Below are 16,157 nucleotides of genomic sequence, written 5' to 3' on the forward strand. Positions count from 1 at the left end.
TGCGTGCTGGCTTACCCCCGGGCGGAGCGGCGAGCGCAAGTAAAGAAGGGGAGCACGGCCGGTAGCTCGGATGCACTTTAGGTTAATGTGCACCTTAAGCCGTCCCTAGTAGGCTTTTCGGGCTTTGCGGGCAGAAAGGCGCAGCCCTCTCTGCACCTGCACGGAGCACATGGGAGCCGTCAGCCTGGTGTAGCGCTAATCGGGCAACTGGCGCCGCGGGACCGCAGTGCAAGTAAGACCAAACCCCGGGGCCAGAATCTACTACTGAGGCCGGAGCGTCGGTCTCGCGGATGGCCTCTTTTCATTGGCGGCCGGACGGGGGCCCCGCCCCCTTTCCTACAGCTCTCATCTGTGACTGGCTCTCGGCTCCGGCTGGCCACACCTCCTCTCCTCGCACATACACAAGAGTCACGCGCCTTTCAGCTGGAAACTTGGCGTGCTTGGGAGGACTCTGGCCTTCATCTCCCCACCCACTTACCTTGCCATTGGTCCGCGGCGCCCCTCACGGCCACACCCCCATTCCAGCCCCCTGGCTGGGAGGGTGGGCAAGCGCTCGTGGTTGGCTGGCCGGGCTGCCTCTCGCAGGAGCGGCTGGCGCGCCCCCCATCCATTCCCCCCTCCTGCGAACCTCCAGGTTCCTTAGCTGGCCCAGGCGGAGTCAGTGTCAGTCAGGGAGGCGGACTGCTAAGCAGTGGATGCGAACAGTGCTTTGCAGTCTCGCCCCAGGGGTTGGTGCCTGCGCTTGTGCCGCCGGGTGGGTAGAATGAAGCCGCAGCTGGAGCAGCCACCCTATGATTGGCTGTGGCGCTTGTGAACCCGAAGTAAAGATGGCGGGCGGGCCGGCAGCCGCAGCACTGCCCACTAGGAAGATGGCGGCGCGCCGCAGCCTCAGCGCCCGCGGCCAGGGGGTTCTGCAGGCGGCAGCGGGGCGGCTGCTGCCGCTGCTGCTGCTGAGCTGCTGCTGCAGCGCGGGTGGATGTGCAGCGGCGGGCGAAAACGAGGAGACGGTGATCATCGGATTGCGGCTGGAGGACACGAACGACGTGTCGTTCATGGAAGGGGGGGCGCTGCGGGTGAGCGAGCGGACCCGGGTCAAGCTGCGAGTGTACGGACAGAACATCAACAACGAGACATGGTCCCGCATTGCTTTCACCGAGCACGAGCGGCGGCGCCACAGCCCCGGCGAGCGCGGGCTGGGGGGACCCGCGCCGCCGGAGCCGGACAGCGGCCCCCAGCGCTGCGGCATCCGCACTTCAGATATCATCATCTTGCCTCATATCATTCTCAACCGGCGTACATCGGGCATCATTGAAATCGAGATCAAACCGCTGCGCAAGATGGAGAAGAGCAAGTCCTATTACCTGTGCACGTCGCTCTCCACGCCGGCCCTGGGCGCCGGCGGCTCGGGGTCCGCGGGTGGCGCCGTCGGGGGCAAGGGAGGCTCCGGGGTGGCCGGGCTCCCGCCGCCCCCGTGGGCCGAGACCACCTGGATTTATCACGACGGCGAGGACACCAAGATGATCGTGGGCGAGGAGAAGAAGTTCCTGCTGCCCTTCTGGCTGCAAGTGATCTTCATTTCGCTGCTCCTCTGCCTATCGGGCATGTTCAGCGGCCTCAACCTGGGACTCATGGCCCTAGATCCGATGGAGCTGCGCATCGTGCAGAACTGCGGCACAGAAAAGGAAAAGAATTACGCCAAGCGCATCGAGCCCGTACGCAGGCAGGGCAACTACCTGCTGTGCTCGTTGCTGCTGGGCAACGTGCTGGTCAACACCACGCTCACCATCTTGCTCGACGACATCGCGGGCTCAGGCCTCGTGGCGGTGGTGGTCTCCACCATCGGCATCGTTATCTTCGGGGAGATCGTACCCCAGGCCATTTGCTCCCGGCATGGCCTGGCTGTGGGGGCCAACACCATCTTCCTCACCAAGTTTTTCATGATGATGACCTTCCCCGCTTCTTACCCGGTCAGCAAGCTGCTGGACTGCGTCCTGGGCCAGGAGATAGGCACCGTCTACAACCGGGAAAAACTGCTGGAGATGCTCCGGGTCACAGATCCCTACAACGACCTCGTTAAGGAGGAGCTGAACATCATCCAAGGGGCGCTGGAGCTCCGCACCAAGACCGTGGAGGACGTGATGACTCCCCTCCGGGACTGTTTCATGATCACCGGCGAAGCCATTCTGGACTTCAACACCATGTCAGAGATCATGGAGAGCGGTTACACTCGCATTCCAGTATTTGAGGGGGAGCGCTCCAACATCGTGGACCTCCTCTTTGTCAAAGACTTGGCCTTCGTGGATCCAGATGACTGTACTCCCCTGAAAACCATCACTAAATTTTATAACCACCCCTTGCACTTTGTTTTCAATGACACCAAGTTGGACGCTATGCTGGAAGAATTTAAGAAAGGTGGGAAATTTTGTTATCTTTCCTTGGCTTGCTCTTTCTCTCTCCATCCTCCTCCCTACTCGAGTCCTCTACCCTCAGACCAACCCCCCTAGGCGAGTTGACCGGAATTTCTCCTCTCTTTTAATTGCAAAGTTGAAAGGGTGGCATGGATTTGGGGATGGATTGAACTAGTAAGGCTTCTAGGTTCTTTAGAAGCACAAGACTGCCAGCACTTGCTTTTCCCCATATCGGAAAGCAGGCTTTCTGTTTTCTGTGCATGATACTCTCCCCTGCAGTCTGGTCTTGAGAGGTCTGCTGCATTCATTGCCGGAATTCTGAGTGGGTAGATGAAAGTAGGTGCGGGCTGATGCCATGGTATGCCATTTGGTTGACATATACTAATCACAGGCATTTGGAAAACGAGTAAATAGCTTTTCTAAACCCAGTATAATCACTGACGTTTTTCAGAGATTGGAAGTACATTTTCAGTAGCTTCTGTTCCTGGTTGTTTGGTGACCTCTGGCAGAGATTTGGGTCTGCTTTTAAGAATGGGGTGGGGTAAGGCAGGTAGCACCAAAAAAATTCACTCATTTGCATGAATTGCCTAAGCTGGAAGAGAGGGTTTGTTAAAGACTAAAGTTATTCGTTAATCAATAACTTGGAAAGACTAGAGGTAAGTTAACCTTTTATGATGCTCTGTCTTGCTCAGCTTTCTTCACTATTTGTTTCTGTTTACCTGACAATAAATAAAATTTCCCAAACCAAGTGTGATTCTGGTGGAAAGCTTGGATCTTTAACAATGGAATGAATTTCTTGTTTTATGAGTCTTTCTGGTTTAAAAGTGTTCTTTTTCATTTTGGACACCTAGTACATCAAATTGAAGTACGTCTCCAAGTCACCACTCACTGTTCCAGGGAGTTTTAAGATGGAAGAGAAGTGCTGAGTGTGATGTGCTCACATTGCTTTCTTGCATTGTGGGTTTTTGTTTTTTTTTTTAAACCATACAATAAACAGGTAAATGGCAACACATGCTATTATCATTGAAATTCTGCCTTTAAAAAAGTTTCCAGTAAATAGCTAGTTTTGTTATTTGAAAGCCAAGGGACCCTGAGGTTTTAAATTGTTAGGATGCTGGTGCAGGTTCATGTATTCAGATGTGTATGTAACCTTTAATGACCGGATAGTCCTCAAAACTAGGATTTCCTTCTTCAAATAGAATTTTGATAGGGGTCTCGACACGGAAAAAGGTCATATGTAAGTGATGACAGCTCACTGGATGTGATGATCTGAACCTAGAGTGTCGTTGTCCTAATTCCATTTTCCTGCCTGAATGGGTGTCCTCTCTGGAACAGGATCACATTGCAGTAATTTTCAGATAAAGGAATAGAGCAGAATGTGCTTCAGAGAGTGGTAATTTGCATTTAAAAGCAGAAGGAGATTCTTCTGGATTCTTAAAACAGTCAAGAGAAAATGTCCATTATCGCTAGGTGACAGCTTCTTTTGGGATGCCATTATTTTTTAACTACTAAATTGTTAATTAGTGCACCTAACTAGTCTCTTCCATTTTGCAGTAGTATCTGTAATACGGAAAAAATCTTGAAATGTTTGGAAATGCCTTTGGAATGTTTTATTTTCTTTCTGTTGCTAAATTTCCCAACATTGATTCAGATAATATAGTCTCTGTTATTATTATTATTATTATTCAGAATTTTTGCATATCTACTGATGGATTGTTAGGGCTGGTGTGTACTCCCTGCTGAAATCTTTTCTTCACTTCTTTTTTCCTTTGAAAATTGAGTTCTGCACCTCACAACTTATGAATCCTGCCCCAAATCAAAATGTCATAATTTGCATTATTTTAAACTTCCTTTTTGATTGCCCTTGAACATTTTGCCTACCGTATTTTTCTGATTTATTTTCACTAGGAACTTTTCCTCTTCCCCAAATTACCTCTCATGGTATATTTTCTTGGAAATATATTTTTTAAATGATTGAATTACTAATATTTCTTCATGAATTCTTAAAAAAAAATGCACAAGACTTTATTTTTGGCTATAACCAGAATGATGTATTCTATTAAGAAGACTGTACAAGTTAAAAGTACATTCAAGCCAGTGACATATTTGGAAGAACAGGTAAAGACAGTTGGTTGCAAATGGGACCATGGCTTAATCATTTAAGGCATGCTGTTAAAAGGTAGAGTGAGTGCGTGGTACTTCAGCTATGGTAATAGTTGGTTCTTCGTTTTCCCTTTCTTGACCTTTTTTTGATGAGTTTGATCACTTTAAGAGCTGTGTTCTTTTTCCTGTATTAGTTAAAATATTTCACTTGTTTTTTTTTCCTTCATTTTTCTAATTCAGTTGTGAAATAATGTCAACAGCCAACCTTCTATTGTTTTTCTCTATTGAATAATGCTGTGTAGGATGGTTTGAAGGCTTTTTTTCCTTCTCTTTTCCTCTTTCTCAGAACAGTACCAATCATAACTTCCCCAAACTGGTTAGTTAGATCCTTAATCCAGATCTCATTGAAAATTACCCATGCTAATTAAAGATATCTGCATTAAAGCTTTTCCTGGATACAGCTCTACATCATAAGTCTGACTTACTCTTTACTAAGGAGGGGGAAATTTTCTGTAATGTGGAAAGAAAGGAAAAGCTACCTTTATGTATTGTATGTAATTATCATCTTTCTAATGATTCAGACTTTTTGCCTGGCTACTAGGAAACTCATAGCTTTACTTGAGGTTGGAAGACAATAATTATGCTAATTTTACAGTTAGCTTATTATTATTACTTATCTATTCTGGGCTTAGTGCTTTACACGAGTCACCCTGTTTCCATCTCCTGACAGCAAAGTGAATGAAGCATCATCTCCATTTTATAAATGAGGAAATCGAGGCTTAGGTGACATGATTTGCCCAAGGTCACTCAGTAATTTGTGGATTTGGGGTTTTTAACTCAGGTCTGTGTGACAGCCAAATGTGTACTCTTAACCACTCTATTATGCTGATCCCTCGATCCTGATTTTACATCGCTATTTTAATTGAGTGTGAGGTTTGGTCATAACATTGCCTCCCAGCTTGTCAAGAGCAACAGACACAGACATATATTTAACTGTATATATGGCCTTCCACCAAGTGCATCTGTGATGTTGTACCTAACAGTTGGTGTCCCTATTTTTGCCGTTAAAGTAATTTTAGGCCTGTATGATCCTAAATCCAAACAATTCTGTTTCCAGCATTTCCAGGTCAAGCATCAAGATTCACTTTGACAGGTTTTTTTTTTTTTTGCTGCACTCACTGCTTGGGGAAGTTCCTGGACCAGGGATCGAACCCGAACCACAGTAGTGACATTGCCAGATCCCCAACCTTCTGAGACACCAAGGGAACTCCTCTTTGACAGTGTTTTGTGCTCACATGCTTGCTGCAAGCGGTTTACTCTACAGCTATTCTTAACAGCCAACATATGTAGCAGCGTTTCACTCTTAGTTTCATATCAGTTTGCGTTTTAATCAGGTTTTTGTTTTAATCTTGATTTCACTTGCATCTTTTTTTTTGGTCTTTTTTTGTACCCACGGCATATGGAGGTCCCCAGGCTAGGGGTCTAATCGGAACTACAGCTGCTGGTCCATACCACAGCCACAGCAACGCTGGATCCAAGCCGCGTCTGCGACCTACACCACAGCTCACAGCAACGCCGGGTACTTAAACCTGCTGAGTGAGGCCAGGGATTGAACCCACAACCTCATCTTCCTAGTCGGATTCGTTTCGGCTGGGCCAGGACAGGAACTCCTCATTTGCCTCTTCTGTGATAAATGGTTGCTACTGAGCATCCCACATAGCCCTGCCCACTCTGTGCTCCACTCCATCAGTCTTTCTCTTTTCTTTTTGTTAGTTTTGTAGTTACTTATAAATCTAAAAAAGAGAGTAAAAGGAAATCCCCTGAATGGATTATGAGAATTTTAGGAAAGGCATCTAAAGCAAAATAGCCAATGGGAAGGAAAAGTGAAATTAAAGGTTACTGCCTTTGTGCGCAGAGAACACCCTGGAGGCTGTCCACACACCTGACGGAACCTTCTTAGCAAAGGATTGTGGGCTCTGAGCCACCCAGTCGTTTGTTGGTTTTGCTTTATTTCTTTTAGCTTTGTAGCAGTTGCATTCCGTTATGGCAGGTCAGGCTGCTTTATAGCTGCTAGACTTAACCAACCTATTTTCTAGCTTTTTTAAAACTAAAAACAGGCTCCTCAGATAGTGTTCTTTAAGGGAAGATGCAATGTATTGTTTTCACTGAAAATTTTAGGTGTACAGTTCTCTCTTCCTATAACACAAGTCTTTCCATATTAATGTGCTGAGAGTTTAATACTTAAAACTTTTTTTCCTCATCAAATAAAGTGTTCCACTTGCCTCGAATCTAGGAGGAATTTTTATTGATGTTCAAAGGTATGAATGATGTTGGGGTGGAGGGGTGGAATATATTCGTTTCTGTGATCTTATATGTTTATTAATTCCGTGTAGTAATACCTTTGTAAAGCTTTAGAGCATCATTTATGAACTATCCAGATAGTATAGAATCAGCACTGGCAGGCAGGCTGCTCATGGCTCATCTCGTCCAGTGTTTGGAAACTTAACATTCAGATGATAAGAATTGCCTGGATCGCTTACTAAGAAATTGGTAATGTGAGAAAAAGAATATACGTAGAACTGGGTCGCTTTGCTGTGCAGCAGAAATTGATAGAACATTTTAAATCAACTATTAAAAAAAAAAAAGAATTAGGTCCTAAGCCTTACTCAGAGACCTCCTGAACCAGAATTTCTAGGGAAGGGAGTTTGGAACCCATACTGCTAACAGTTACCATGAGATCATTCTTACAATTAGGTGAGTTTAGGAAACATTGGTGGTTAACCTTTTAAGTAAGGAAAGTAAAGCCTGAGGAGAGAAAGCTAAGTGACTTGTATAGGGCTCCTTACCTAGCTAGTAGCATCAGCAGGACTGGAACCTGAGTTGCTGACTCTAGAATGGAATTCTTTCCATTCCAACAAGCAGGCCTTCTGGTTCCAAGTTCAGGGTACCTTTAAACTCTTGTTAGAGTGAAGGGCAGCAGCATCATGGAAAAAGCAAATATTCTGGTTTGCCATTTGTTTTTGTCTTGTGATTTTGATGTCAGTATTTTTGATATTCAAGATTCAAGTCATCTTCGACAGGCATTTTTTTAATTAATTAATTTATTTATTTTTATTTTCCCACTGTATAGCAAGGGGATCAAGTTATCCTTACATGTATACATTACAGTTACATTTTTTCCCCACCCTTTGTTCTGTTGCAACATGAGTATCTAGACAAAGTTCTCAATGCTATTCAGCAGGATCTCCTTGTAAATCTATTCTAAGTTGTGTCTGATAAGCCCAAGCTCCCGATCCCTCCCACTCCCTCCCCTTCCCATCAGGCAGCCACAAGTCTTTTCTCCAAGTCCATGATTTTCTTTTCTGAGGAGATGTTCATTTGCACTGGATATTAGATTCCAGTTATAAGTGATATCATATGGTATTTGTCTTTGTCTTTGTGGCTCATTTCACTCAGTATAAGATTCTCTAGTTCCATCCATGTTGCTGCAAATGGCATTATGTCATTCTTTTTTATGGCCGAGTAGTATTCCATTGTGTATATATACCACCTCTTCCAAATCCAATCATCTGTCATGGACATTTGGGTTGTTTCCATGTCCTGGCTATTGTGAATAGTGCTGCAGACAGGCATTTTGTTACATCGAAAATAAGTCTGAATGTGTGAGCCCATTTTATTTTGGTTGACTCTTAAGTTTTTTTTTGTTTTTTTGTTTTTTACTCTGGTAAGGTTGGACTATGAGTGTGTTATAGGAACTAGGTATCGATATTGATATCTAGGTCGTTCGAAACCTCAGGTAAAATGTAAAAATCTTTTAACTTTAGATATCCTTGAGTGAGGTTTTTTTTTGTTTTGTTTTTGTTTTTGTTTTTGGTTATTTCTTCTGTGAGAGTAATGAAGACTGGATTTGAGTCTTTGGCTCTTTTAATTTTTGCTCAAGTTATGTCTGTAAAGTTTCCATTGAAATATTCATCAAAGCATTTGAAGCACGTGTCCCATTCATGCACCTATGTGCCCCTTTTTTTAGTTTTTTTTTTTTTTTTAATGATGTAAGCTGTATTCTTATAGAGGATTCTGTCTAATGTTTGGAGGTTATTGGTGTTAAGATCACTGAAGCCTGAGCATAGCCTTTTAGGTCAGGGAACACCGTAGTTGAATACCAGCTCTGACTTAGTATGATGAAACAGGAAAGGACCTTGTTCTGCCTTTTCTCTTAGTTTTTATGGGGATTATGTAGCACCTGCCCCATCCCCTCAAAGGGCCTCCAAATTATTTAAATTCTGAGACCTTCCAAACTAGTCTGAGGGTCTGGTTAATTTTAATTATTAGCAATCCTAAACACAATTTAAAATATTATTAACCAGGAAAGTGCACAAAGTAGACTGAACCAACATGATATGTTATGGTTTTCTTTGCTTTTGAACTACTTAAACTTTTTAGAGCAAACCTTTGGATTCTCCTTAGATGTTTATAGTACCTTAGTTACATATAAGGTAGTATGTTTCTTTCTAAGGGGCCCTTTCCTCTAAATGCATATGTTTTATTGGTAGTAAGCGTCAATTCCAGTAAGACTTACTTGTCATATAAGGAATAGTTCTTAAACTAAATACATGGAAATGGATGACTAAGAGTGAATACATTTTTAGTACTGTCTTTTCATCTGCTTTTTCTCAGAACACACGCACACCCCAAAGCCTACCAACACTGAAAAGGAGAGACAACATCACATCATCTTTCAACATCACATCATTGGCATCAGAATGTCCACAGAGAGGGATTTTAGGAGTGGCCGGCTGTGGAGGGGGAAGCTAGGTGATCAATAATAAGCACTGTCTAGAGATGCTAAGTTTACTAGACAGGCGGAGGGCTTGATGGCAATAATGGGGGCTGACTCTCCCCCTGTTTTATATCTGTTGGTCATAAATACCAGTGATCATAAATGCTGCTACTGTTGGTCATAAATACTGCTGTTAGGACAGTGATATCCCCATTTCTTCAGACTTAACCCACTCTTGGTGTCAGATCTAGGTGGAATGTTTCTTTTGTTATTGTTTTTTAATTAAAGTATAGTTGATTCCCAGTGCTGTGCCAATTTCTGCTGTATGGCAAAGTGACCTGGTCATACACATATATATTCCTTTTCTTATATTATCTTCTGTCATGTTCTATCCCAAGAGATTGGGTATAGTTCCCTGTGCCATGTGTCATTGCTTATCCATTCTAAATGTAAGAGCTGACATCTTTTAAGCCCAAACTCCCAGTCCATCCCACTCCTTCCCTCTTGGCGACCACAAATCTGTTCTCCATGTCTGTGAGGCTGTTTCTGTTTTGTAGATAGGTCCATTTGTGCCATATTTTAGATTCCACATATACATGATATCATTTAGTATTTGTCCTTCTCTTTCTGACTTACTTCACTTAGTATGAGAATCTCTAGTTCCAACCATGTTGCTGCAAATGGCATTATTCCATTCTTTATTATGACCAAGTAGCTTACCATTATATCTGTTGACCACATCCTCTTAATCCATTTAGCTGTTGATGGACATTTAGGTTGTTTCCATGTCTTGGCTATTGTGAATAGTGCTGCTGTGAACATAGGGATGCATGTATGTTTTCAAATTAGAGATTTGTTTGGGCATATTCCCAGGAGTGGGATTGCTGGGTCATATGGTAGTTCTATATTTAGATTTCTGAGGGAGCTCCATACTGTTTTCCACAATGGTTGCACCAATTTACATTCCCACCAACAGTGTAGGAGGGTTCCCTTTTCTCCATACCATCTCCCCATTGTAGACTTAATAATCATGGCCAGGAATGTTTCTTTTTTTGAATTTATATCCTGTGGGGATCACCTGCTAGCATAAAGTTTAAGAAAAATGTGCTCTTCCTGGATCTACTTTGGACAGGTAACTTAGCCTCTTTAAGCCTCAGTTTTTTCCATCGTAAAATGGGATATTTTCTGACTCATAGGGATTAATATAATAATGAAATATGAAAATGCTCTAGTAGTACCTGGCACTTGGTGTTCAGTTAACCATTATTTTTATATAATGACCTATAAACTCTTCAGCGTTTTTCTTGGCCTTTCTCTAGACCAAAGAGTGCAAGTCAAGAGAGATGCCTTGAGCCATCTGTGCTCATAGTTGTTATGGATATTGAAATCTTTAAAGTGGCTAATTATTGTAGGTTTTTCTTTTCCTTTTTATTGTGATTGAAATCTAGGCTTTTCTAGAAAAGTTTTTAATTTTGATGAAGTCCACTTTTTTTTTTCTTTTGTTGCTTTGTTTTTATTGTCATATCTAAGAAACCATTGCCCAATCCCAGGTCACAAACTTTTATGCCCATGTTATCTTCTAAAATTTTCATAATTTTAGCTTTCACATTTAGGCCTTTAATCCATTTTGAGTTAATTTTTGTGTATGGTGTGAGGCAGGGGTCCAACTTCATCCTTTTTTATGTGATTATTTTTCCATCACCATTTGTGGAAAAGACTACTCTTTCCCTATTGAATTGTCTTGGCATCCTTGTCAACAAGTCAATTGACCATAAATGTGAGGGTTTATTTCAGGACTTGAAATTCTCTTCCACTGATCTGTGTCTTTGTATGTCAATATCACACTCTTTTGGTTCTTACAGCTTTGTAGTAAGTTTTGAAATTGGGAAGTATGAATTTCCCAACTTTGTTCTTTTCCAAGATAGTTTTGATTGTCAGAATTCCTTGCATTTCCTGAATTTTTTGTGGATCTTCTTGTCCATTTCCACAAAAAGGCAGTTGGAATTTTGATAGAGATTGCATTGAATCTGTAAGTCAATTTGGGGAGTATTGCAGTGTTAACAAAATTAAATCTTCCATCCATGAATATGGGAAACCTTACCATTTATTTAGGCTTTTTTCACTTCCTTCAACAATATTTCGTATTTTTCAGTGTATTTGCAATCTTCTTTTTTTTTCTTTTCTTTTTTTAGGACCGCACCCAGGGCATTTGGAAGTTCCCAGGTTAGGGGTCAGATTGGAGCTGCAGCTGTCAGCCTATGCCACAGCCACAGCAATGCAGGATCTGAGCTGCCTCTGTGAGCTATACCACAGCTCATGACAACACCGGATCCTTAACCCACTAAGTGAGGGTAGGGATTGAACTTGTGTCCTCATGGATACCAGTTGGGATTGTTACCTCTGAGCCATTTTTTTTTTCATCTTTTTGTTATTTCTTGGGCCGCTCCCACGGCATATGGAGCTTCCTAGGCTAGGGGTCAAATCAGAGCTGTAGCCACCAGCCTACGCCAGAGCCACAGCAACGCAGGATCCGAGCCGCGTCTGCAACCCACACCACAGCTCACGGCAACGCCGGATCGTTAACCCACTGAGCAAGGGCAGGGACCGAACCTGCAACCTCATGGTTCCTAGTCGGATTCGTTAACCACTGCGCCACGACGGGAACTCCCTCTGAGCCATTTTTAAAAGGAACTCCCTTTTAAAAATTTTAGACGTTTTTACTTGCCACTTTTTAATGTATAGAGTGAAGCCCTATTGATTACTCACATTGTCATTCTTTGGGAAATTCGATAGGAAGGAGCACCTTTTCTATCTCAGATTATATATGGGAAAAAAAGAAATAGCCTGTATGAAATGTGTCAAAGAGACCAAAAATATAGCTGACTGGAGTTTAGGAGTTAACAGTTCATCTGTCTCTATCAAATATTTTGAGTGGCTTTGTATCAGTCTTGGGATTTGGACTAGGAGATGAGCATGGAAATGGCTGTGTTTGCTTAATATCTAAATGGCTTTGTAGGGCATTTCTTTTCTAGGCTATGGGCTAGAAAGAAAAGAAATTATTTTAATTTTTTTTATTACTCAAATGAATTTATCACATCTGTAGTTGTATAATGATCATAACAATCTGATTTCACAGGATTTCCATCCCACAGATGGGCTTCCTTTTTTAAAAAATTTTATTAGAATATAGTTGGTTTACAATGTTGTACCAATTTCTGCTGTATAGCACAGTGACCCACTCATACATATATCTACATTCTTTAAAAAAAATTTTTTTTGGAGTTCCCGTTGTGGTGCAGTGGTTAACGAATCCAACTACGAACCATGAGGTTGCAGGTTCAATCCCTGGCCTTGCTCAGTGGGTTAAGGATTCGGCATTGCTGTGAGCTGTGATGTAGGTCGAAGACACGGCTCGGATCCCACATTGCTGTGGCTGTGGCAGAGGCTGGCGGCTACAGCTCCAATTCAACCCCTAGCCTGGGAACCTCCATATGCCTTGGGAAGCGGCCCTAGAAAAGGCAAAAAGACAAAAAAAAGAAATTTTTTTTTATTAAAGTATAGTTGATTTACCATATGCTGTCAATTTCGGATGTACAGTAAAGTGTACCAAATGTTTTCTTTGGGTTATTTTTACAGAGACTAGAAAAAGCTTGACTTTTAATCACTCTCCATTTCATGGTGCCATTGTCGGTATAATCCTTGAGGTTTGGGTACCAGGTAACCAGAAGAGAGAAAATTAAAACTCTTTTCTTTTGTGTGTGTGCGTGTGTTTGTGTGTATGTATGTATGGGGGGGGGTTGGACTAGTAATCTGAGAGGGAGAATGTTTTTCTATTCTAGCAAAGACAGACTGAGGGCATCTTCTGATCTTTATGGGAGTATGCAAAGCCTCAGTTTTTCCATTTGCCCATCTGCAATCATAAAAGCAATGTGCTGACTCAACTTGGGTCTCTGCAGAATGGCATTTGGGGCTTAGGCAGTCCTGAGAATAATGCAAGAGATGGAAATATTTGAGCAGGTTTTGAGAGGTAACTTTAAAAACAGCTAGAACAAGACAACACATTCTTTCATCTCCTTCAAGATTTGTTTCCTTTAGACACTCACTAGTCTACCACCTTGATGTAAAGCGTGGCAGGAATAATTTGGTCTCTGTAGAGTTGATTGCTGAGCAGAGATATTTTTCTTGCTCCAGAGTGGTTATACTTTAGGGGCATGGGATTGTTTGGGGTAGGGGGTGAGATACTGCTGCAAGCAAATCCATTGGGTAAAATACTATTATAATCATATTGTGTGGGCCATCTGCTTAAGTTGTTGATTTTTATTTCCTTGTTCCTGTGTACATACATTTACCTGCTAAGGCTGGAAGGACATTTACCAAAATGTTAATTGACCATGACTACCACTTGATGGTGGGTTTTATGGATGCTAAATTTTTTTTGTCTTTTTTTTTTTAAGAGGGCTGCACCCGAGGCATATGGAGATTCCCAGGCTAGGAACTGGTGGCCTATGCCATAGCCACAGCAACACCAGATCTGGGCTGTGTCTGCGACCTACATCATAGCTCTTGGCAATGCCAGATCCTTAACCCACTGAACAAGGCCAGGGATCGAGCCTGCGTCCTCATGGATGCTAGTCAGATTGGTTTCTGCTGAGCCACCATGGGAACTCCGATGGTGGGTTTTAAAGGAGGAAGTATATTTTTCTGTGTTGCTTCAAGTTGTTTTTTTTAAGCTTTTTTTTTTTTTTTTTTTTTTTTAATAGCTGCATCCATGGCATATGAAAGTTCCCAAGCCAGGGATTGAATCCGAGATGCAGCTGTCATCTATGTTAAAGCTGTGGCAATGCCAGATCCTTAACCCACTGCACTGGGTCAGGAAACGTACCCATGCCTCCGAAGCCACCTGAGCTGCTGCAGTCGGATTCTTAATCCACTGTACCATGGCGGGAACTCCTTAATCATGTTTTTTGTTTTCCATTTTTCTCTTTTTCTGCTGCCCCCTTGGCACATAGAAGTTCCTGGGTTAGGGATCGAATCTTAGCCTCAGCTTCAATCTATACCACAGTTGCAGCAGCAGTGCTCTTAACCATTGCCCTGGGCCAGGGATGGAACCAGTACCTCCAGAGCCAAGCCAGATTCTTAACCCACTGCACCACAGCAGGAACTCCATGTACTTTGTAATGTTTGGGGGGAAATGAAATCCTTTAAAATGTTATTATAAGTGTAAATTTCATAACTTGAACCACAGATTTAGGTATTTAAGTGAAATTCAGTGTATTTAGGTGAAATCCATCCATTTTTTCCCTTAGGAAATATGGAATATTTTGTCATAATGCAGCCATGCTGTCATTTGTGCTGTTTTATCCCCCTCATGGGAATCCCTAGTATTTGGGATGAATGACTAATAGCATTTTAAACCCCACAAACCCACAAGATGTGTATTTGGACCTGCGTACATGTGTGCACATGTGCATGCACAGCAGCTTAGCAAAATTAATTTTGTGTGTGGAAAAAAAAGGAATTTAGGTTTTTGAGCTGCAATTTTTTTTTTCTTTTAGGGCTGCACCCATGGCATATGGAAGTTCCCAAGCTAGGGGTTGAATTGGAGCTAGAGCCCCTGGCCTACACCACATGGGATCTGAGCCGTGTTTGTGACCTACACCACAGCTCACGGCAACGCTGGATCCTTAACCCACTGAGTAAGGCCAGGGATCGCACCTGCATCTTCATGGTTTCCAGTCAGATTCATTTCCACTGAGCCATGAGGGGGAATGCTGTATTTATTTTTAGAACATGTTATCATTTGACAAAATCCGGTTTAGATTTGTGTCTGGACTGCCTGGAATGTTTGATACTTACTTGATTGCCCATATTAAATACAAGATTGGTGAAACAGTTGAGTTTCACCTAGGTTTGTACTTTTAGCATAAAGCTGTCATCCCCAGATACCTCTCATTTGGAGATATTGAGGTTCTGGAAACTGATGCTTCCTTTTATCTATAGAATCATCACTGTAAAACCAGTAATAATTATTAAAAAGGGACAAAATATCTCTGGGGTACTGAGACACAGTTTCCATCCCCAGCCCGGCAAGGTGGATTAAGGATCCCTGGCCTGGGAACTCCATATGCTTCAGAGGGGCCAAAAAGAAAAAAAAACTGACAAAAGAATAAAGAAATGGGAGTTGCTGTTGTGGCTCAGTGGTTAATGGACCCTACTAGTATCCACGAGGGCACAGATTTGATCCCTGGCCTCGCTCAGTGAGTTAAGGATCCCACGTTGTGGTGTAGGCGGGCAGCTACAGCTCCGATTCAGCCCCTCGCCTGGGAACCTCCATATGCTTCGAGTGTGGCCCTAAAAAGACAAAAATAAAATAAAGAACTGTTCTGGAACAATACAGGCTTGAAATTCAGTATATTTTAAAATATCTTATACATTTCCTACAATAAAAAGACATTTTAACTTTGATGAGAATCAGGTATTTATTTGATCATACTCCTATGAATTTATCTCAGAGACAATGGTGTGACTTTCTTTTTCTGAATGTATGCAGAAATAGTTTTGTACTTATTTTTAGGATAAGTTAGCTGTCATTTAGGCATCTTTCCTAGAGCGTGTGTTTTCAAATGAGATAAAATAATGATAATGAATTTTGCCTCTGTTCCTTTTCTCTAACTTCTCAAGAAAAACCAAACATTTTAGGAAGAGAAATTGGTGTTTGCTTTCTTACACACAGTAGTGTTCTTAAATAGTCCCATGCATTTAGACAGGTGCATTTATTATTACTCAGTTCCTTGATATTTAAAAATACATAAAAGTTTTGGCGTGGTTACTTTGTAGTGAAGCTCATTAGTTGACACAGACTCTCCAGG

The 16,157-nt window shown here is 42.4% G+C and overlaps 1 protein-coding gene across 2 annotated transcripts in view; it reads left to right on the forward strand.

Annotated features, from left to right (window-relative positions):
• The first annotated feature begins 564 nt into the window (after positions 1–564).
• Positions 565–16,157, forward strand: part of CNNM2 (cyclin and CBS domain divalent metal cation transport mediator 2) — a 160,811-nt gene continuing 145,218 nt past the window's right edge. Inside the window, exon 1 of one of the 2 annotated variants that reach the window (XM_047761069.1) lies at positions 565–2,412. In XM_047761069.1, the coding sequence (XP_047617025.1) occupies positions 792–2,412 (1,621 nt within the window). In that variant the 5' untranslated portion in view covers positions 565–791. The remainder of the gene's footprint in view (positions 2,413–16,157) is intronic. The other variant, XM_047761070.1, reaches the window with a different exon arrangement.

Source organism: Phacochoerus africanus, chromosome 15, assembly GCF_016906955.1.
Source record: "Phacochoerus africanus isolate WHEZ1 chromosome 15, ROS_Pafr_v1, whole genome shotgun sequence".
NCBI classification, from domain to species: domain Eukaryota; kingdom Metazoa; phylum Chordata; class Mammalia; order Artiodactyla; family Suidae; genus Phacochoerus; species Phacochoerus africanus.